This window comes from Tachysurus vachellii, chromosome 21 (genome assembly GCF_030014155.1).
Source record: "Tachysurus vachellii isolate PV-2020 chromosome 21, HZAU_Pvac_v1, whole genome shotgun sequence".
Taxonomy (NCBI): domain Eukaryota; kingdom Metazoa; phylum Chordata; class Actinopteri; order Siluriformes; family Bagridae; genus Tachysurus; species Tachysurus vachellii.
This window is the reverse complement of record NC_083480.1, coordinates 577,455-601,485: the sequence shown is the minus strand read 5'-3', so window position 1 is coordinate 601,485 and position 24,031 is coordinate 577,455. Positions and strand designations below refer to the sequence as shown.

The window sequence follows — 24,031 nt, the reverse complement described above, 5'->3', positions numbered from 1 at the left end:
TCTCCCAAGGCAAACAGGTCCTGGGTGATGGGCCAGACAAAGAGCGGTTCAAATAGCCCTTATGAGAAACTTAATATCTAGGTCCATAACATCGCCCGGTATAGCGCAACCAGGGCCCCACCCTGGAGCCAGGCCTGGGGTTGGGGCTCGCATGCGAGCGCCTGGTGGCCAGGTCCTACCTCACAGGGCCTCTTTGGGCTCAGCCCGAAGAGACGATGTGGGGCCGATCTCCAATGGGGCCACCACCTGCAGGAGGAACAGTAAGGGGCCGGTGCATTGTGGATCGGGTGGCAGTCGAAGGCGGGGGCCTCGGCGACCCAATCCACGGACACGGAATCTGACTCAAGGGACATGGAATGTCACCGCGCTGGGGGGAAGAAGCCTGAGCTGGTGCAGGAGGGTGAGAGATACCGACTAGAGATAGTTGGGCTCGCCTCCACGCACATCATGGGCTCTGGAACCCAGCTCTTTGAGAGAGGCTGGACACTTTACTACTCTGGAGTTGCCCGCGGCGAGATGTGGCAGGCTGGTGTGAGCTTGCTCATAGCCCCCCAGCTCAGCTGCCATGTGTTGGAGTTCACCCCGGTGAACTAGAGGGTCGTTTCCCTGTGCCTTCGGGTCAGGGATAGGTCTCTCACTGTTATTTGCGCTTACGGGCCAAATGGCAGTGTAGAGTACCCGACCTTCTTGGCGTCTCTGGGAGGGGTGCTGGAAAGTGCTCCGACCGGGGACTCTGTCGTTCTACTGGGGACTTCAATGCTCATGTGGGCAGCGACAGTGACACCTGGAGGGGCGTGATTGGGAGGAACGCCCATCCCCCCCAAATGTACTGTGAGGGTCTGCTGGGAACGTTTGGCAGAGTCTCCAGTCAGAGAGATTTTCAACTCCCACCTCCAGCAGAGCTTCAACCAGATCCCGAGGTAGGTTGGAGACTCTGAGTCCGAGTGGACCATGTTCTCCACTTCCATTGTCGACGCGGCCGGTCGGAGCTGTGGCCGTAAGGTCTCCGAAGGCTGTAGTGGCTCCAACCCCCGAACCTGGTGGTGGACCCCGGAAGTAAGGGATGCCGTCAAGCTGAAGAAAGAGTCCTATTGAGCCTGGTTGGCTCGGAAGACTCCGGAGGCAGCTGATAGGTACCAGAGGGCCAGCGAGCTTCAGCCCGGGTGGTTGCGGAAGCAAAAGCCCGGGTCTGGGAGGAGTTCAGTGAGGCTATGTAGAAGGACTATCGGTCGGCCTCGAAGACATTTTGGCAAACCGTCTGGGACCCTCGGAGTGGGAATCAGCTGACTTCGACTGGGGACATCCTCGGACGGTGGAAGGAGTACTTCGAGGATCTCCTCAACCCCATTGATATGTCTTCCACTGAGGAAGCAGAGGCCGAGGGCTCAGTTGTGGACTCGTCGATCCCCCAAGCTGAGGTCACTGAGGTAGTTGAGAAGCTCCTCGGTGGCAAGGCACCGGGGGTGGATGAGATCCGCCCTGAGTACCTCAAGTCTCTGGATGTTGTGGAGCTGTCTTGGTTGACACGCCTCTGCAACATCGTGTGGCGGCTGGACTATCACTGGACCATCTCTATACCCTCATCAGGTTGCTAGAGGGATAGTTCACTTCAGCAGAATGTAATTAAAATGTTTCCGGCTCAGACTGCATTGCCTTAGCCTATGGTGCTGTCACGTGATGAACAAACCACTTGAAAGGTGAACTAATCTTTTCTGTTTAATGATCGCATGCGATATTGAGCGTGCGCAGTCAACACAAAATGAAGGAATCACTCCCTTAAAATGACTCGTTATTCTCGAGTCATGGTTCGTGAACATCATCACTATATCTCATCTTAACGGACCAATGAAAAGCCTTGTATTGAACGAAAAAGTAAAGATTCAAAAGTGTTTTTAGTGTCTTTTATAAAATGTCTTTTATAAAATTTATTTTGTTGTTTGGATCTTGTCTGATTCAGCAGTTACTGATAATTCAATAATTATCACCAGCGAAAAATGTATTGACATGTGTATATTGTATATTATGGCCAGTAGAGGGCAGTGTAATGCTATCAATACAGTTATGTTGTGACTGTGTGTAACACCGGGAGCAGTTAATAAACGGGGTTCTGAACGGGATACTCTGTGTGTAAGTCTCATCAATACATGATACCAGGATAAATGATGAATTGATGAAATGATGAATTAAAGTTGACAGGAAATATAAATGAAAACTGGAAAGCTTTCAAGCAAAGTAGTTTAGAACTTTATGCCCTCGCCATTGGGTTGGATGAAACCGAACGAAGGAAGTTAACATTGCTGCTAACAGGTGGTTGGACCTGGTACACTGGATGTGTATAACACGTTTGTCTTCACAGAAGAAGAAAAAAAACACATGTATGATGCAGTTATTGAGAAATTTGAGCAATATTGCACACCGAGGAAAAATGAGACATATGAAAGGTTTGTCTTCAGAAAAAGTGTCAGAATCCATCAAACAGTATGTCACGGATTTAAGATTGAAAAGTCAGTCATGTCATTTCGGAACATTGTGTGACTCCATGATACATGATCAAATAGTCATTGGGGTACAAGATAAGAGTGAGGATGCAATTGTTAAGAGAGACAAACCTCACTGTAGAAAGGCCAATACAAATTTGCCAGGCCTCAGAAAGCGGAAGGACTCAGTTAAAGACTTTTTAGCGAGAATAAAGACACAGCAGAAGTGGATACAGTTCGATGTGCTAAAGACTAATGAGTAATATAAAATAAAGAGTAATGTCCAAGAAGAAAATGCACGAAAGTAAAGGTTGCGGAAAGTGTGGAAATAAACATGCACTGAGAAAATGGCCAGCTTTTGGAAAAGACTGCAGAAATTGTGGAGGAAAAAATCACTTTGCAAAATGCTGTTATTCAAAGAAAAATGTACAGCTAGTAGAAAAGAGGAGTGACAAGGAAGATGACGAAGCAACAATCTTTGTAGACTCAATCGAAGAGGAACAAATTACTCCAGGAGGAGAGGGGGTGGCTTACATGGATGTAAATGGCACTGAGGATTTTACCAGATAGTGCTAGATGAGGAAAGCACAAAATGATGCACCTTCAACATACCGTTTGCAAGGCATTGTTTCCAAAGGCTACCATTCGGCATCAGCTCAGCAGCAGAAGTATTCCACAAAACTGTGCAACAGGAGTCTTCATTGATGATGTAGTGGTATGGGGCCGCTCAAAAGAAGAGCTTGATGAAAGATTTCGCAAGGTCCTGGATCAAACACAAAGAAATGGATTAAAGTTGAATAAAAATAAATGCCAGTTCGGCGTAAGAGAAATCACTTACCTGGGAGAAGGACTGTCTAAAGAAGGAATACAACCAGACAAGGAAATCAGAGCAATAGATGAAATACCAGAGCCAAGAGACAAAAAACCTGCAAAGAGACTTAGGGTTAATAAACTACTCAGGAAAATTTGTTCCAAATCTGTCAGCAAATACAAAGTCACTGAGAAGCTTGTTAGAAACAGACACCGTGTGGCAGTGGAACGACGAGCAGGCAAAAGAGTGGTCATGGTTGAAAAGCAGTTTAACAAGAGAACCTGTTTTGAATTTTTATGACCAGGAAAAGCCTCTAAATGTCTCTACAGATGCATCACAAACGGGTTTAGGAGCTGTTTGCAACTACAGAGAAAGATGTGCAAATTCATGTGGACTCTATCAAAGCACAGATACCAGTGTCAACAACAAAATGGGTTGAAATAGCCAAAGAAACACTGAAAGATGAACAGTTAAAGAAAGTAATGGACATGATTCACATGCCTGGAGATGAGATAATGGAAAATCCTTTCCAGCATTTTAAAGATGAACTGTCAGTACTAGATGGAGTGAAAAATAAAATATTTCAGGAGTAAAAACTAACTAAAGTATCTGATCACATGATATACATTTGTTTTCAACGTAGTATATTCACATGTCCCCTTATTAAATACATGTTTATTACTCAATATTAGACAATGATGACGTTTCCCAGAGGTGTCGCATCGCAGGTTCTGTTATTAAACACACACACAAACACACACACACACGCCAGCATAAACCAGACAAACCAGTTAGACCAGTGTTAGTAAGAGTGAAAGTCAGCAGCTCCATTTTGTGTGGAGTGAAAACTAAAAGATTTCAGTAGTAAAAACACAGTGAGTATCTAAAGCTCTAATATATAAACACACTGAAGTGACACTAGATGCAGAAGAGTTTTGTGTGTTTGTACTGAAGCTTTAATGTACACAGGTTGTTTTATAACTTGATAGCTTGACTATTTCCTGTAAGTGAACTCTGTGCTGATTCAGGGTTTAATTTAACACACCGATGTTGGAGTGAAGTAAACGTGTGTCCTGCTGTAATCTGGAGAAGGAGACATGACTTCCAACATGAGTGTGTCTGGAAAACAGGACTTAAAGAAAGATGCGAGGTGACTTACTTTTACATTCACCAGCAATAAATACACACCGTCTCATGGGAACACATCTGTATCTCTAAACACTCACTAGTTAACACAGGAACTCAACTTTGTTTTAAGGTGTTTAATAGCAGTGAATATATCACTGATCTGATCTAAGAACAGTTTAGACAAATCATTCACTGAGAGAAGAGTAAAAAGGACTGTGTAATGTGGAGCATAAGAGCAGCATAGCTTTGTGTCAGTGAACTCTACAGGCTTTAAGACCCAGCTGAGTCAGTTAGCTGTGATTGGGACTCCTGATATCAGTGTAATTCCTGACTTATGAGGCCTGTCTCCTCTTAGAATAAGTGTACAGACTGGATCTGAATTAAAAAGATGGAATTATTGGTGTTTAATGATGAACACATTGTTTAACAGTGCTGAGACAGCAGAGTATTAATTATTGCTGATATTTCTGTTGTAATTCTAGAATGATGGAGGGAAAGAGATCAGACTCACCAGAACCCAGCAGTGTGTCCATGAAGAGTGATCAGTCAATGGGACGTTCAGATAACTTCAGAAGCAGAGACAGTTCTACTGATGTGAGGTCAGTATAGTGAGGAGTTTTACAGCAGTGTTCCACCTGATCAAACTCACTCGTCTCATTATGAAGCCCTTCATGAGCTTCATCAGGTATTGAAGCATTAAAACACTAAACTGTGCAGTGCTGCAGCTCTCGGAATGGCAGTGAGGAAAAGTGCTTTAAGAGTTCAGTTCAGTCCAGTCTGCAGTCCCTGAGCTGGAGGGTCTGTGATGCTACAGAAGAACATTTACACCTGGGACATTAATGACAATATAAAGATTTTATTCATTTATTCAAACATTTGTTTCTAAACATGTTGGTGTCAGTTAGGAAATCCTGAAATCAGTGTATTGTGTTAAGAGGATAGTGTTAAATATCTGTGTCTGTATTTATTAGTGTGTGATTTGTGCAGCTATGAATACATATAGTCCATATTACATGATGGGTTTTGTTTGTTCACAGACCACAAAAATCAAACATCAGCACAAATCAGCTGGACTCTATATTCAAGGTGTGTGTGTTGTTTTTAAAGTGTGTAATGTGTGTGTTGTGATCCCTTGTCATGTCTTGATGTGCAGCAGCATTAAGGGTAATCAGTTGTATGAGTTTTAAATGTGATAATAAAAATAGACTTTTCTTCTTTTGATAAAATAAAGCCTCTCTCACTGTGTAACATGATAATATTTAGATCTGTTCCTGTGTGTTTCTAACCAGGAGCTGGAACACAAAGTCATCACTCTGATAAAGAATGAGCTGAAGAGGTTTAGGAAGCTCCTGAGTCCAGATTACCCAGTATGCACTGAGAGGGAGGTGGAGGATGAGGAGGATCTGCACAATGTCAGAGAGGGAGCGCTGAAGATCACACTGCACGTCCTGAAGAACATGAACCACACAGATCTCGCTAACACACTGCACAACAGTAAGAACTCTGATTCATGACTTTATTCCACCAGCTTCACTTTAGAGAGAGGAAATAGTTTTAGATATGAACACTTTTAAATGTAATTTTAAATGTTTTAAATGTAATTTTAGTATCATGTAAATCTGCTGCTTTTCTGTTCTATTTGTGGTCCAGCTTGTAGTTACTCTGTACAATGGTTCTGTTCCTTCAGTAATATTTAGTACATCAATCAGGAATTAACAGAAGTGTTTGAAGGAATTTCCATCAAAATTATTAATTACTAAACTAGTTATTACTTTGTTTATTAGAACTCGTCTCTGTGTATCAGCCAAAGTTGAAGTCCAAGCTGAGAGAGAAGTTTAAAAGAATTAATGAAGGAATCTCACAGCATGGAAGCTCAGCACTTCTGAATGAGATCTACACTGAGCTCTACATCACAGAGGGTTGGAGTGGAGACGTCAATAATGAACATGAGGTGAGACAGATTGAGGCAGCGTCCAGGAGACCAGCAACACAGGAGAAACCCATCAAATGTAATGAGATCTTTAAAGACAAGTCCATCAGAACTGTGCTGACTAAAGGAGTTGCTGGAATTGGAAAAACAGTCTCTGTGCAGAAGTTCATTCTGGACTGGGCTGAAGGAGAAGTAAATCAGGACGTCACCTTCATGTTTCCACTTCCCTTTAGAGAGCTGAATCTGATGAAGCAGCAAAATCTCAGTCTGATGAAACTTCTTCATCACTTTTTCCCAGAAATAAGAAAACTAGAATCAATAGACTGTGACTCCTACAAAGTGGTGTTGATCTTTGATGGTCTGGATGAGTGTCGACTTCCTCTAAATTTCCAGAAGAATGAGATATTGTGTGATGTGACAGAGTCAGCCTCAGTGGATGTGCTGCTGACGAACCTCATCAAGGGGAATCTGCTTCCCTCTGCTCTCCTCTGGATAACCACAAGACCAGGAGCAGCCAATCAGATCCCTCCTGAGTGTGTAGACCAGGTAACAGAGGTACGAGGCTTCAGTGATCCTCAGAAAGAGGAGTACTTCAGGAAGAGGATCAGTGATCAGAGCCTGGCCAATAAAATCATCACACACCTGAAGTCTTCAAGAAGCCTCTACATCATGTGCCACATCCCAGTCTTCTGCTGGATCTCATCCACTGTTCTAGAGAGAATGTTGGGTGAAACAGAGGGTGGAGACATCCCCAAGACTCTGACTCAAATGTTCACACGCTTCCTGCTCTTTCAGATCAAACACAAGGACCAAAAGTACCATCAGAAACATGACCCTGATCCTCAGCAGACCAGAGAGAGTATCATGGCACTGGGAAAACTGGCTTTCCACCAAATGGAGAAAGGAAACCTGATCTTCTATGAGGAAGACCTGAGAGAGTGTGGCATTGATGTCAGAGAAGTGTCAGTGTACTCAGGAGTGTGTACCCAGATCTTCAGAGAGGAGTCTGGGCTTCACCTGGGGAAGGTGTTCAGCTTCATACATCTGAGTGTTCAGGAGTTTCTGGCTGCTTTATACACATTTCTCTCCTTCATCAGCAGAAATGTAACAGAACATCAAACCTCTGATCTGTCTGATCTCCACAGGAAGTCAAACATGTCTGATCTCCTCAGGAGTTCAGTGGACAAGGCCTTACAGAGTGAGAATGGACACCTGGACCTGTTCCTCCGCTTCCTTCTGGGTCTCTCACTGGAGACCAATCAAACTCTTTTACGAGGCTTAATGCCACAGACAGGAAGCAGATCTCACAGCAAACAGGAAACAGTGGAGTACATCAAGGAGAAGATCAGGGAGAATCCATCTCCAGAGAAATCCATCAATCTGTTCCACTGTCTGAATGAACTGAATGATCATTCTCTAGTGCAGGAAGTACAAACTTACCTGAACAGAGGAGGTTACAGTCATCTCAGAGGATCCAGACTCTCTCCTGCTCAGTGTTCAGCTCTGGTGTTTGTGTTACTGACCTCAGAACAGAAGCTGGATGTGTTTGATTTAAGGGAATATGATCCATCACATGAATGTCTTCTGAGGCTGCTGCCAGTGGTCAAAGCCTCCAGAAAAGCTGAGTGAGTTTTTTTTCATTTATAAATGTATTACTGCATGGTTTATTATTTTAATGTAACACTGAACTGCACTGTTTGGATTAATGTTAGTTTATAGTTCCTCTAATCATCTTTAAACACACCTCTGGTACTTTTACAGAAGATTGTTTCACTTTTTACACTATGTTATATCTGAACTGAGGGCTGGGCCACATGGACAAAATCTTAACATCATATGAGTCATTTTATAGCTTTTATATATGAAGCATGAAAATTCTCTAAAATTTATGAAAAAAATATATACACAAAATAACTGCATGTATTTAAGAACTAAAGACATTTCTGAACTAAACACCAGTGAAAGACTTTTTCTTTTCTGTTTATTTTGAAAGTGACATTTAACAAAACTCTCACAGATGAGAAAAACATCAGACTGACAAAATGGGATCAATATGGAAAGAAAATATAAAAAGTAATTATTAAAACACTCTAATGTCCTTCAAGTATCTCTTTATGTTGAAGTTCCTCATATTTTGTTGTGTGTGACACAGTGTTGTGGGGAGATTCACTCTGTCATGGCTTTTTTACTCAATTGTTCTTTCTAATAAAAATAAAACATAAATGCTTTTTAAAAATGTAACCCAATACGAAGGAAAAACAAAAGTCTCCTTCAGTCTGCACTACTGCTAAACTTTACCAAGGACTGAGCTCGTGGTAAATAAAACATCAATCATCATTTTGGACCTCGACACATTGGACAGACGAAGTGGGAAAATGTTCAGCTTTATCTTCTTATTATGTTAGAAACAAGCTAGGCAGTTAACTCAGATGAGTGATGAAGATTTTCTTTCTCTAGTTTTAATGTGACTTTTTATATGAAGACTTTTATTTTGATGGGGTTCTTTTTTCTTTGCTTATCAAGTGTACCAGCAGGTAAAAAGAGAGAGGATGAATAATGTGTCACAGAAAAAAAAAAGTCCTGTTTTGTTCTTCTTGGAGCTCGACTGTCACGAACGCGGGATAAATACGGACCCAAATGCAGGACAGCTCAACAGAAACAGGATTTAATGACTTAAAAAACACTAAACAGGAACACGGACTCGAGACAGGACCAAACAAGACAAAGACAACAGAGGATTCCACGCTGCACAAGACAACACGGATCAAATAAATAGACAAGACAATCAGAAATATGAGGAACAGGTGTGCAGAAATGGGCAGGAAGAGACAAGGGCGGGGCAGACACGTGAACAAGAAACAAACAAAAGGCACATGGCCAAAGTCCGGGCAGAGTCCTGACAATAACCCCCCTCGAGGCGCGGCTCCCGACGCGCCAAACAATCCTAACAGTCTTGACGGGTCCAGGAGGGGGGAGCAAGGCACATGGCGAGGCAGGTGGGTGGAGCAAGGCACACGGCGAGGCAGGTGGGGGGAGCAAGGCACGCGGCGGCGCAGCCGGAGGGGCCGAGCGACGTCCACAGCTGAGCAGGAGGGCCGAGCGACGTCCACAGCCGAGCAGGAGGGCCGAGCGACGTCCACAGCCGAGCAGGAGGGCCGAGCGACGTCCACAGCCGAGCAGGAGGGCCGAGCGACGTCCACAGCTGAGCAGGAGGGGCCGAGCGACGTCCACAGCCGAACAGGAGGGGCCAAGCGCAACCCCCGATGCCCCGCAGCCAGACCCATCTCTCGGGAACCAGGAAAAGGGGAGGGAGGGCAGGGAAAAAAAAATCCTCCACAAAACAGAAATAAAAAATCCAGGGGGTAAAATGGGCATGCAACACCCCCGCGGACAGGAAGTGGGGCGGCGTCCTCCACGGAAACCGGATGTGAAGCGACGCCCCCCCACCGGACAGATGCGGTGCGATGTCACAGGACACCGAAAAAACAAAACAAAACTCGGGCTGGTGACATGACCTCTCTTTCGGGTCCGGTCAGGTGGTAAAGTCGACCACGGGGGGGAGTAGTTCCAGGCAGGAGGGAGGGAGGACCAAGGCTCTGGTCTTGCTGAAGACAACTTCTAGGTCATGGTAGTCCCGAGGTACAGAACTGAGGTCTGGTGGAGGTTCTTCAGTGACTGAATGCTGAGTCTGGGGTTTTGGGTCGAGGCAGTGAATGTGGCCCCCAGTCCAAGATGTGGCCACTGGTCCAGACCAGGTGGGGATTGTGTTTCTGAAGCCAGGGGAACCCCAGCATTATGGTCGTGTGAGGCGATGGAATTATCAGGAATGTTATCCACTCGTGGTGATGTTCGGCAACCGTCAGTTGTACCGTTTGGGTTCGACGTGAGACCTTATGTAAAATGTGGCCATCCAGCGCCCGGACTTGGAGAATCGACGGCAATGGCTCAGTCTTGATGCACAGTTGGTTGGCCAATTCTTCATCCAGAGACTCGGAATCTGCTCCAGAGTCAATGAAGGCTGCCAGGCAATGGTCTTGATGGTTAACAGAGATGCGAATCTTGAGAAGTGGTTTGGAGGGGGCTGGAGATTGTGGGCTCACCGCTGGCCCTTCCTTCAGCGGCGAGCCCTGCCTTTTGCTGGACATGAAGCAGCCATGTGACCAGCCTCCCCGCAGTAGAGGCAAAGTCCCTGGGAATGCTGTCTTTCCTTCTCCGTGGGCGAAACGTGTCGCCGGCCGATTTCCATGGCCTGAACGGGACAGAAACCTCCAGAGGCTGCCCCTGTAATGAAGACGTTGGTGGGGAGCTTGGAGTGGGAGGACGGGTGCTGGGATACCATGAGTGGCGGGAAACGCTTTCGGAGCGGCACTCTCAGATACGTCGGTCAACACGGGTAGCCAGGGTGATCAGATCGTCCAGTTCCGCAGGTAGTTCTCGATCGGCAAGCTCATCCTTGATCACATTAGCCAAACCCCTGTAGAAGGCATCATACAAGGCCACGGCGCCTCATTCACTATCCGCCGCAGCTGTCCGAAAATCCACCGCATATTCAGCTACGGAGTGATTGCCCTGAGATGTCCCAAAGAGTGGCCGAGCGGCATCCAGTCGGGGAGTGGTGGAATCAAAAATCTTGCGAAGCTCTCTGCTGAATGCTTCATAGGAAAGGCAGAGAGATGACTGACGTTCCCACTAGGTGGTAGCCCACTGTCTGGCCTTGCCGGATAACATAAGCCACCTTGAACGCTCAGGATGAGGCAGATGTGGCTCCCGGGCTGGAGTCGATACCGGAGGAGCTGGAAAGGTCCCGAGTGTCACTGGTGCCGAGGTGGCTGAACTGGAGAGAGCGCTGAGCCGGTTGATGAGTTCATTGGTGGTCTTTGTATGGTCAGATATCTGCTTCTCATGGGCCGCGGTGGTCTGAGCCAGGTTTCCAAGGTGGGCCCTCAGGTCTGGTGTGCCTGCTGAGTCCATGACTGGCCAGATGGTACTGTCAGGGTAGGCCAGAAGGGAGGACTCAAATGCAGGATGCCGATGTAAATAATTAAAGTCTTTAATGAATTCAGCACAATAATCAGGCAAAGCAGGTGAACACTCAGCGTAATAAACAGTCCGATAATCTGGTACACAGGCAGGCAGGCAGGGTAATACAGGGCAGGCAAAAACACAGAGTGAAAACAGTCCAATAGTCCGGTACACAGGCAGGCAGAGTAATACAGGGCAGGCGAAAACACAGAAACCAAAAACAAACCAAATCAAACCAGGCAGGGCAGAACAGGAACAAGGCTGGATGAATCACAGAGCAAGCTGAGAAAACCATCTAGCAAGGGACCATGTGAAAGCAGTGTCCTTTTATAGTGCCTGACACCTAAAATGGCCGCCGCCCTGGAAGTGCAAATCCAAGCAGCTGTAGTGAATCTATATTTTTGTTGTACAACGTTGTAACACCCCTCCTTGAACCGCCACCTTATTGTGGTGGAGGGGTTTGCGTGCCTGAATGATCCTAGGAGCAATGTTGTCTGGGGCTTTTTGCCTCTGGTAGGGTCTCCCAAGGCAAACAGGTCCTGGGTGACGGGCCAGACAAAGAGCGGTTCAATACCCCTTATGTAGAAAGATACAGCAAGGTCCGTGACGTCGCCCGGTATGGTGCAACCGGGGCCCCACCCTGGAGCCAGGCCTTGGATTGGGGCTCGCATGCGAGCGCCTGGTGGCCGGGTCTTACCCCACGGGGCCCGGCCGGGCTCAGCCCGAAGGAGCGACGTGGGGCTGATCTCCTGTGGGCCCACCACCTGCAGGAGAAACCGTAAGGGGCTGGTGCAATGTGGATTGGGTGGCAGTCGAAGGCGGGAGCCTAGGCGACCCAATCCCTGGACACGGAATCTGGCTCTAGGGACATGGAATGTCACCTCGCTGGGGGGGTAGAAGCCTGAGCTGGTGCGGGAGGTTGAGATATACAGACTAGATATAGTTGGGCTTGCCTCCACGCGCAGCTTGGGCTCTGGAACCCAACTCCTCGATAGAGGCTAGGCTCTCTACTACGCTGGAGTTACCCGCGGTGAGAGGCGGCGGGCTGGTGTGGGCTTGCTCATAGCCCCCCAGCTCAGCAGTCATGTGTTGGAGTTCACCCCGGTGAATGAGAGGGTCGTTTCCCTGCGCCTTCGGGTCGGGGAGAGGTCTCTCACTGTTATTTGTGCTTACGGGCCAAATGGCAGTGTAGAGTACCTGACCTTCTTGGCATCTCTGGCAGGGGCACTGGAAAGTGCTCCGACTGGGGACTCCGTCATTCTACTGGGGGACTTCAACGCTCACGTGGGCAGCGACAGTGACACCTGGAGGGGCGTGATTGGGAGGAACGGCCCGCCCGACCTGAACCCGAGTGGTGTTCTATTATTGGACTTCTGTGCTAGTCACAGTTTGTCCATAACGAACACCATGTTCAAGCATAAGGGCGTCCATCAGTACACATGGCATCAGGACACCCTAGGTCGGAAGTCGATGATCGACTTTGTGGTTGTTTCATCTGACCTCCGGCCGTATGTCTTGGACACTCGGGTAAAGAGAGGGGCGGAGCTGTCAACTGATCACCACCTGGTGGTGAGTTGGATCCGATGGCCGGGGAGGAAGCTGGACAGAATTGGCAGACCCAAACGTACTGTGAGGGTCCGCTGGGAACGTTTGGCAGAGTCTCCGGTCAGAGAGATCTTCAACTCCCACCTCCGGCAGAGCTTCAACCAGATCCCGAGGGAGGTTGGAGACATTGAGTCTGAGTGGACCATGTTCTCCACCTCTATTGTCGACGCGGCCGCGCGGAGCTGTGGCCGTAAGGTCTCCGGTGCCTGTCGTGGCGGCAATCCCGTGGCGGAAGTAAGGGATGCCGGCAAGCTGAAGAAGGAGTCCTATCGAGCCTGGTTGGCTTGGGGGACTCCGGAGGCAGCTGATAGGTACCAATCAGGTAGGTACCGGGCTGAATCTCGGCCAAGCGAGATTCAGCCCGGGTGGCAAGCTGAGGTCACTGAGGTGGTTGAGAAGCTCCTCAGTGGCAAGGCACCGGGGTGGATGAGATCCGCCCTGAGTACCTCAAGTCTCTGGATGTTGTGGGGCTATCTTGGTTGACACGCCTCTGCAACATCGCGTGGCCGCTGGGGACAGTGCCTCTGGACTGGCAGACTGGGGTGGTGGTCCCTCTGTTTAAGAAGGGGGACTGGAGGGTGTGTTCCAACTACAGGGGGATCACACTCCTCAGCCTCCCCGGAAAGTCTATGCCAGGGTACTGGAGAGGAGAATTCGGCCGATAGTCGAACCTCGGATTCAGGAGGAACAATGTGGGTTTCGTCCCGGTCGTGGAACACTGGACCATCTCTGTACCCTCACCAGGTTGCTGGAGGGTTCATGGGAGTTTGCCCAACCAGTCCACATGTGCTTTGTGGATCTGGAGAAGGCATTCGACTGTGTCCCTCGTGGTGATCTGTGGGGGGTGCTCTGGGAGAATGGGGTTCCGGGGCCCTTTGCTAAGGGCTGTCCGGTCCCTATATGACCGGAGCAGGAGTTTGGTTCGCATTGCTGGCAGTAAGTCAGACTTGTTCCCGGTGCATGTTGGACTCCGGCAGGGCTGCCCTTTGTCACTGGTCCTGTTCATTATTTATAAGGACAAGATTTCTAGGCGCAGTCGGGTGCCGGAGGGAGTCCAGTTTGGGGACCACGGGATTTCATCTCTGCTTTTTGCAGATGATGTTGTCCTGTTGGCTTCTTCAAATCAGGACCTTCAGCGTGCACTAGGATGGTTTGCAGCCGAGTGTGAAGCGACGGAGATGAGAATCAGCACCTCCAAGTCCGAGGCCATGGTTCTCAGCCGGAAAAGGGTGGCTTGCCCCCTTCAGGTTGGTGGAAAGCTCCTGCCTCAAGTGGAGGAGTTTAAATATCTTGGGGTCTTGTTCACGAGTGAGAGAAGGATGGAGCGGGAGATCGACAGGCGGATCGGTGTATTTTCTGCAGTGATGCGGTCGATATACCGGTCTGTTGTGGTAAAGAAAGAGCTGAGCCGAAAGGCGAAGCTCTCTATTTACCAGTCGATCTACGTTCCTACCCTCACCTATGGTCATGAGCTTTGGGTCATGACCGAAAGGACAAGATCCCGGATACAGGAGGCCGAAATGAGTTTCCTCCGCAGGGTGGCTGGGCGCTCCCTTAGAGATAGGGTGAGGAGCTCGGTCACTCGGGAGGAGCTCAGAGTAGAGCCGCTGCTCCTCCACATAGAGAGGAGTCAGCTGAGGTGGCTCGGGCATCTGTTCACAGATGCCTCCTGGACGCCTCCCTAGGGAGGTGTTCCGAGCATGTCCAACCGGGAGGAGGCCCCGGGGAAGACCTAGGACATGCTGGAGGGACTATGTCTCTCGGCTGGCCTGGGAACGCCTCGGTATTCCCCCGGAGGAGCTGGAGGAAGTGTCTGGGGAGAGGGAAGTCGGGGAGTTCCTGCTCAGACTGCTGCCCCCGCGACCTGGCCTTGGATAAGCGGTAGAAGATGGATGGATGGATGGAACGTTGTAACAGAATGGTTTTGTTCTCTGTTCATCATTATGTACTTATAAAATATTACACATTGGTACACTACATTCTACCATGTCACTTATAGCCACCTGAAGCCCACCTACACAAATCCTTTAGTGTAACACACAGTAGTGTTGTGTTAGATTTTTACCTACAAGGTGGGTTAGATTTCCTGCTATGTGTATAGTCAGTGTTTTAGATTTAACAAACGAATCTGTCTGTATGTTGAACCATCTAAAGCTAATACTTGTGTATATACAGTGTCACTCATTTAAAGGTAAGAAGTTTGACTTAGTTTTTTTCTGATGCTGTGTGCAGTCGTGCTGATGTGACGTCACTCTGTAAACAGGGAAGGAGCTCAGATTTGGGAAGAAAACCCCATGTGGAGGCATGAAAGACATGATCCCATTTACTCTGTGGAGAAAGAAGGGTTCACTAAGTTGTGTTGAAATAGTAACAGTGACATCTGTAGTAAACAGTACAATGTTCTTTCTAATATCCTTTATTTACATTGTTTATGATAGATGAGAGATTTTTCACCCCTATATTTTATAAAAAATACAAATCATGATCAAGAATCGTTTATAAGGTTAAAAAATCTAACTTTCTCTATAGTTTGGATGTGTTTGGATGTATGTGAACACACCACCTGTACTCAGGTCCACACCAAACACCTGAACCAGTGTGTGTGTAAAATCAGACGTCTGGAGGTAACAGATTTGTACCTGTACGAGCACAGAGAACAACACACACCAACTGTTTTAGCGTCTCTGTGAAATCCAACATATAACTGAGTGTAAAGTACGACTAGTATTGTCATGTTATTAACTGGTAGTGTACAGCTGTATAATTCTTTATTTTCTGTAGTAAAATGCACTGTATCTGCAGTGTTAGTTGTAGAAACTTGAACACAGATCAGAGTGTAGTGTTTGTAGGCTGCTCGCTTTCACATTTGTGTGTTATGTACGTGACCTAATGGTCTTATAATAAATTGTAGCTGAGAGATTGTGGAGTGCAGAAAGACGTCCCTGCTCCTGTAAATGTGCTGATGTGGTGTCCTGTCCTCTGATTTGTGTGTGTGACACAAACACACTGACATTTCTGTTACATCTTCAACTTTAGCTGGATTATGGCTGTGTTTGTGTGTTTGAGATCAGTGTTCTGATATTTCATCATTTCTCTTCCAGTCTGTGTCGGTGTGATCTGACAGAGGAAAGCTGTAGAGTTCTGTCCTCAGTTCTCAGCTCAAACTCCTCCAGTCTGAGAGAACTGTACCTTAGTGACAATAAACTGCAGGATTCAGGAGTGAAGCTGCTCTCTGATGGACTGAAGGATCCACACTGTACACTGGAGAAACTGAGGTACACACACACACACACACACACACAAACACACACACAAACACACACACAGTGTTTAAGCTGCTTTGTAAATGTATTTAGTGAAGGTGACTGATGGATAAACACTGAGAGTGAGATCCACATCCTGGGAGCAGCGAAACTAAAAGCAGTTTGACTGAAGCTTCTTCTTATTAAAATTCACCTTAAGGAAGTCAGCATTTGTTGATGATAAATAAATATTTGAGATGATATTAAAATGATTGTGGATGTCACAGGTAACCAGTACAGTTCCTGTACAATAGGAGTGATTTGGTTACTAACTGTAATGTATAAAGGGTTTTTTTGTGAAATACATAAAAGAGCGTTACATTAATCTAATCTACTTGGAATGATTGAATGTTGAAAAAGTTTTTGTGTTTCTTATTTATATTAAAATGGACAAATTCTTTCAGTGTTCCTCAAATGATAAAATGTGACTTTAGAGATATTATTGATGTGAGGAACAAAGCTGAGGTCAGAGTCGACTATTACACCCAGATTTCTAACCTGTATCCCAGCTCATTTTTCAATAAGTTTTCTCTTTTTTCTTTATTTCCTACAATTAATATCTCCATTTTTATCCTGGTTTAACTGTAGAAAGTTCTGTGACATCCAGTCAGATATTTCATTCAAGCATGTAATCAGTTTGTTAATTAGCTCTTGATTACACAGTGACACTGATATATAAACTTGTTTGTCATCTACATAACTATAAAAACTGATTTCATGTGTTTGAGTCGAACAAGAGACATGTAGAAGGAGAAAAGCAAGGCTCCTAAAATAGATCTTCATGGAACTCCAAATGAAATTTCATGTTGTCTTGATGAGTGACTTCACAATTGACCATAAAACTGTCTAGAACACAAGTATGATGTGAACCAGTTTAGTACTGGTCCTGAGAGACCTACCCAGTGTTCAAATCTGTGTAGAAGAATCTCCTGGTCTACAGAATCAAAAGCTGCACTCAGGTCAAGAAGAACAAGAATGGAAATGTGATCAGAACTGGAACTTAGTTACAGATCATTTAAAACCCTGAGCAAATGCTGCACAGCACAGAACATTTGTGTTTAGTTATTAGTTATTGTGACTTATTAATGTAACAGCAGCTGAAGACCAAAATGTGGAAACAGTTTACAGGAAAGGTGAATTAGGTGTGAATGTGGTGAAGGGAAAGAAAACGGTTGGAAGGAGAGAAAAAGAGATCTACACTGTACCCAGGTGATCATGAACACTGTAATGACGAGTCGGCAAAATCCATGTGAAGAAGTTTTAATGAAGAAAAGATAAGACAAACAATCCAAAAACAGTAAGTAAAGGCAGGGTCAAAAAACAGGCCGAGTCTGAAATAAGCGTAACAAACAGTCCATGAGGAGAACAAATCACATCCACAAATCTGAAGAAGCAATAATCCAAAGAGCAAAAACAGGGTCAATAGTGATAAATATCAACATCAGAAACAAAGCTAATTCACACCATATAGAAAAATACTTATTTATTTGATCTGTGTATTGAGGGTATTATGGGATGTGTCTCTGTGTGTGGATGTTATTAAAAAACACCACCAACAGTTTTACCGTCTCTGTGGAAATACTAAAAGATCTACATCACTTCTCACATCAGAACAAAGTACATTTATTACACATTACACACACATTTAATAACATTACACACACATTTAATAACATACTAATACTCTAGTCATACTAAAGTGTTGTACAGCATTTAAATAAAGATGTCGTGACAAACAGAAGTAAATAATAAACCAGCTTTTATCCTCCAGAAACATCACACTGGTCTCTAAATAGCTCTAACAGTGTGTTCGAAATCTTCTGTCAGCTCAGGTGTTTCCCTAAAAAGAGAATTCCCTGTGTAAATACTCCTACACACACACACACATACACACGCACACACACACACTCACACACACAGTACTGCTCCTATTTACAGTGAGGACAATAAATTAATTTCTCTGGTGTTATCTGTCCTCATGGAGCTGCTACCATTTTATAGACCTGTCTCTGTTGTTCAATGGGAGCAAAAATATTCCTGACAATGTATTTAACACTAAGTAAAAGTGTGTACAATGTACACAGATCTACACACTGAACACACTGTAATTGTCACGGTCAGCACACCACACACACCTGAACGTCAATGCAGAGGAGCGTCTCCGGAGTATTCCGGAGTAACTTGCTTCCGGACTCCCCAACATCCACCACCCACTCTGATTACACCGCCACCTGTTCCTCATCACCGCTCGCTACTTAAGCTGCACTGAAACTTCACCCCGATGCGAAGTCTCGACTTGTTTCTAGTCATTCTGAGCATTTCCGTGCTTCTGATTTTCCGATTCTGTTTCTGTTCATTGACCTTTCTGATTGTTTGCTGCCTGTCCCGACCTTCTGCCTGTTTACCGTTTTCTGTTTGCCCTCTGATTTCCGTGTTCCGACCCTGCTTGTCTGACTTTGTGTATTCATTAAAAACGCTGCAAATGGATCCTCAGCCTTATGACGCCTCATTACAGTAATGAAGCAGTAAAGGACAGTGTGTAAATGTGTAAATGTTCTCCAGCAGAACTTTCCCCAGAGCTGCTGAACACACTGTATGAAAATCTCTCTGCTAGAAATAAAGAGACGTGTTTGTTCAGAGTGACGTCTCTGTTATTATCTTCTTACAGAAAGTTAAATACATCGTCTCATATGAGCTGAGACACATGGATCTGTCCAAGAGCAGTCCAAGTTTATACACAGATGTTCATTCATTCATTCATTCATTCATCTTCTACCGCTTATCCGAAGTACCTCGGGTCACGGGGAGCCTGTGCCTATTTCAGGCGTCATCGGGCATCAAGGCAGGATACACCCTGGACGGAGTGCTAACCCATCGCAGGGCACACGCACACACTCTCATTCGCCCACACAATCACACACTACGGACAATTTTTCCAGAGATGCCAATCAACCTACCATGCATGTCTTTGGACCGGGGGAGTACCCGGAGGAAACCCCCGTGGCACGGGGAGAACATGCAAACTCCACACACACAAGGCGGAGGCGGGAATCGAACCCCCAACCCTGGAGGTGTGCGGCGAACGTGCTAACCACTAAGCCACCGTGCCACCCACACAGATGTTCATTTTATATTTTTATCCTGATATTAAAACCTTGTGTTCAGGTAGACACTTTATTTCTCACTGATGGAAACACCTCAATTCACTATCAGAGAAATAAATCAAACACTTTATCATTTCTCTTCCAGTCTCTGTGTGTGTAATCTGACAGAGGAAAGCTGTAGAGTTCTGTCCTCAGTTCTCAGCTCAAACTCCTCCAGTCTGAGAGAACTGGACCTGAGAGACAATAAACTGCAGGATTCAGGAGTGAAGCTGCTCTCTGATGGACTGAAGAATCCACACTGTACACTGGAGATACTGAGGTACACACACACACACACACACACACACACACACACACACACTGTGTTTAAGCTGCTTTGAAAATGTATTTAGTGAAGGTGACTGATGGATAAACACTGAGAGTGAGATCCACATCCTGGGAGCAGCGACACTAAAAGCAGTTTGACTGAAGCTTCTTCTTATTAAAATTCACCTTAAGGAAGTCAGCATTTGTTGATGATAAATAAATATTTGAGATGATATTAAAATGATTGTGGATGTCACAGGTAACCAGTACAGTTCCTGTATAATAGGAGTGATTTGGTTACTACTGTAATGTATAAAGGGTTTTTAGTGAAATACATAAAAGAGCGTTACATTAATCTAATCTACTTGGAATGATTGAATGTAGAAAAAGTTTTTCTGTTTCTTCTTTACATTAAAATGGACAAATTCTATCAGTGTTCCTCAAATGATAAAATGTGACTTTAGAGCTATTATTGATGTGAGGAACAAAGCTGAGGTCAGAGTCGACTATTACACTCAGATTTCTAAACTGTATCCCAGCTCATTGTATTCAGGTAGACACTTTATTTCTCACTGATAGAAACAACTCATTTCACTATAAATCAAACACTTCATCATTTCTCTTCCAGGCTGTGTGTGTGTAATCTGACAGAGGAAAGCTGTAGAGTTCTGTCCTCAGTTCTCAGCTCAAACTCCTCCAGTCTGAGAGAACTGGACCTGAGTTACAATAAACTGCAGGATTCAGGAGTGAAGCTGCTCTCTGATGGACTGAAGAATCCGAACTGTACACTGGAGACACTGAGGTACACACACACACACACACACACACACAAACACATCCAGTTCTCCTCTGTGGTAACTGTAATTGTAGCGATCTGATATATTGTCATTGTTGTGTGTGTGAGATAGAGAGTAAATGTACTGTATATAAAGATTTTGTGTAGTTCATGTTTTCAATACTAAACCTGAGTGTGTTAAGTATGAGAAGGTTTTCTTTCTTGCAGGATGTTGGGCTGCAGTATTACAGATAAAGGCTGTGCTGCTCTGGCTTCAGCTCTGAGGTCAAACTCCTCATCACACCTGAGAGAACTGAATCTGTACTATAATTATCCAGGAAAATCAGGAGTGAAGCTGCTCTCTGATCTACTGAAGGATCCACACTGTAAACTGGAGACACTACAGTGAGTTACTGACTTACTGTCTCTTTACTGTATGATATTGAGTAATATTCACTGTGTGCTGTAAAATGTCACATCTAATGTGTGTATTTATGCTTCTGTTGTTCATAAGCAGTGTGTTTAAATGTGTCTGTAATTCTGTCCTGTTGTGTTTTTCAGCATTAAGGATAAGACACTCACCAGGTCTGGTGTATGACAGGAGTCTCGCCTCAGACCTTTTTTCCAGGATAAAGCAGTTATGGAGGTGAAGCGTTAGAACACGTCCCACATTTCCAGCAGTTTGGAGCTGAATCATTCATATTCAGGTGTAGAAGATCCATAACAATAACTGTGACTGATCACATCCTTTTATCCTCTCAGCTACAACTTCACACTTTAACATATTTTACAATCCAAAGTCAAATCCTTCAGCATCTACACACAACACAGAGATATCATCACATCATCACACTGATTACACAAATACACATCCATGTGTTACAGATGTTTATAGATTATTTTTACCTCTTTAATTATGTTGTAACATTCTGTTTTCCTATTTCAGCTTAGACAAAAATTAAAAAAAATTTAATGCGGCCTAGGGCTTTCGAGCCACATGCACCAAATTCGGATATGTTGTACAGCCTGGTCTGAAGTTTGTTCATATAACTTTTCTTAGCGATCCGAGTACCGGTACTTCAGGTTTATAACTCGGCACACTTTTCAACTATCTACACCAAACTCGGCCAGCTCCTTTAGGGTGATACTCTGAACAAACTTTTAAATTGGTGTACCGACTGGCCTTTCGGTTGTGCCGCAGCCCCGACCCCAATATATGCAAAATCAAAAAACTTTACAACATGGACATGTGACATATCAAAACACTCAGAACAATAAGGGGAACTTCCTCATGTGTATTCTGATGACGTCATGTGACGTCAGGTGATGTCACGTGAAAATAAAAAATTAGCACAACATGAACATGTGACATATCAAACCAATGAGTGGAATTTCCTCAGGAGTATTCGGATGACGTCACATGCTCGTCTCCACTTGCCTCCAAATGTTTTGGCACCCTATCTTTCTGTCCACTTGCCTCCAAAAGTAACACTGACCCTTATGTCCACTCACCTCCAAAAAAGCACCGGCCTTTGCGAATCCTTGCCTTGTCAAAGCCAACATCAAAGTTTACAAATCTAGTTGTATCTCAAATTTGTTTCTCCACAGATGATTGACTCACAGTTGTGATCTTGATTTATTTATTTTCCTTTAAAAGTGTCTTCTTTTCACCAAACCCTTTTAAAATCTTTATTAAAATTCCTTTAAACATTAAACATACCTGCAAACTAGTCTTTTGCGGCGAAATTCACCGTTTTTAATCAAAATATGTCATTTGTGTGAATCGTGTACAGTGGATCTATAGGCGGCGGTTTTGGACTCAGCGTAGTAAACCATCTATCAAACTGATGCCTCGCGTCTTTACTTCTAATGACTTTTTATGGCGGATGGCAAACCGACTTTTGGTGAATTCACCGCCACCAACTGGACTGGTAAGCAGATGATGCCTCACGTCTCAATCATCCTCGCTTCTTATATATTTGTGTTCATCAATTTATTAAGGTTCAAAGCAGGGGCGGTTTTAGGATTTCATCTTTAGGGGTTTTAGCCCTCAGTGAGAATTTAAAACAAGAAGAGTTTTATATTATATATTATATGACAACTCTGGTAATAAGAATAGTGAAATTTCACTGCTTTTGGTTGCCGTCTTTGCGGCGATTAACATTATAGATAAACGCCTCCAGCTCTGACTGCGCATGCACGCTGCGCGTACCTGTGCTTCTCCGTTCAAATAAAGCAGACAGCTGAAGACTCACTTTTGAAAGACTACAACGCATGTGCTTTTGGATCAAACTGATAAATAATTTTCTTTAATAATTTCCTGCAATACTGATAAACTATCGCTAATAACCCCATCAACAATGATGTTTACCATCAACAAACCAAAAGAAGCATTTTTTCCGTAACACATATTGTCGACTCGTCAGCCTACATGAAACACGACTGCCCTCTACAGGTTTTGTATTTCCTGCGCTGAACAATTTGACCCCCCTTCGATAGAGTCTCGCAAAATGCCGGAGGTCCTCGCAGCATTCTTCTCTCCGAGGCGGGCTTTTTAAAAGGCCACATCTGTATATATATCAAATAATTACAACGAGCAGGGATCCATACCCGATATTGCAGCAATATTCTCAGGAGACATTTCAATGAATGCATTGTGTCTTTTGGCATCAACAAGTCTCTCTGAAATTTTAAATACAATTTATTATACAAAAATATATGTATAATATGTATTCATGGAGTTTCTCCATTAATGACATATTGTTAAGCAATGGAGGTAGAGGTTTGTATAGCAAACTTACCAGACTTTGATCGGCGCATGCTAAGCTGGTGCCCGACTACATTTCGCCCAATATCTCTTAGACGAGCCAATTCAACCAAGAGAGCGTTGATTATCTTGGTTCCAGGTCTCAGAGATTGTTTATATTTAACTAGCTGGAATTAAAATTATGTAAAACAGATCAAAAGTAGTTTATCAAAAGTAAATTAAAACTTCATTTAATTCACACATGCATGTACCAGAGAAATAACACCATACTCACGTTTGCAACATTTGCTGAAGAATGTAGATGCTCATGATTCCCTTTAACTTCACACTGGAGCAGCTGCGTGACCACTTTTGGTTTATCAAAGAAATAATGACAGTTCCTGCAGCCAGGTGAAGGCGTCCTCAACAGAGAACATTTTCTTTGTATCTTAGCCAATTGGTTAGGTTTTCTTCCAGAGTGAGAATGCATATCTGAGGTGGCATGCTCACTGTGAGCTTCAATACCAGAGTGAGAAGGAGGATGCATATTTGTAGTGGAATCTGGACAGGGAGTCTCCATTGCATAGTGAGAAGTAGCAGACATGTTTAGGGTGGCATGGTCACTGTGAGCCTCACTACCAGAGTCTGAAGGAGAATGCATATTTGGGTTTGTGTGCTCACTGGGAGTTGGAGACTGGCATGTGGAGAACTACACACAATAGTCAAACAAGTGGCAACAAATGCTGCAGTGGAAGCAGCTTGTGAACTTGCCTCCATCTCCCTCCTGATGCCCTCTTCAATTGCTACATCATGCTACATCATGCA

At 44.8% G+C, this 24,031-nt stretch overlaps 1 protein-coding gene across 4 annotated transcripts in view; it reads left to right on the top strand.

Annotated features, from left to right (window-relative positions):
• The first annotated feature begins 4,087 nt into the window (after positions 1-4,087).
• The window catches only part of LOC132863895 (NACHT, LRR and PYD domains-containing protein 3-like), a 373,784-nt gene continuing 353,840 nt past the window's right edge, over positions 4,088-24,031 (top strand). Inside the window, exons 1-10 of one of the 4 annotated variants that reach the window (XM_060896967.1) lie at positions 4,191-4,438; positions 4,899-5,015; positions 5,454-5,502; positions 5,706-5,910; positions 6,201-7,971; positions 16,075-16,248; positions 19,525-19,698; positions 20,314-20,487; positions 20,689-20,865; positions 21,022-21,787. In XM_060896967.1, the coding sequence (XP_060752950.1) occupies positions 4,386-4,438; positions 4,899-5,015; positions 5,454-5,502; positions 5,706-5,910; positions 6,201-7,971; positions 16,075-16,248; positions 19,525-19,698; positions 20,314-20,487; positions 20,689-20,865; positions 21,022-21,058 (2,931 nt within the window). In that variant the 5' untranslated portion in view covers positions 4,191-4,385 and the 3' untranslated portion in view covers positions 21,059-21,787. Of the gene's footprint in view, positions 4,164-4,189; positions 4,439-4,898; positions 5,016-5,453; positions 5,503-5,705; positions 5,911-6,200; positions 7,972-16,074; positions 16,249-19,524; positions 19,699-20,313; positions 20,488-20,688; positions 20,866-21,021; positions 21,788-24,031 lie in introns of those variants that run through there. The other 3 variants (XM_060896968.1, XM_060896966.1, XM_060896964.1) reach the window with 3 other exon arrangements.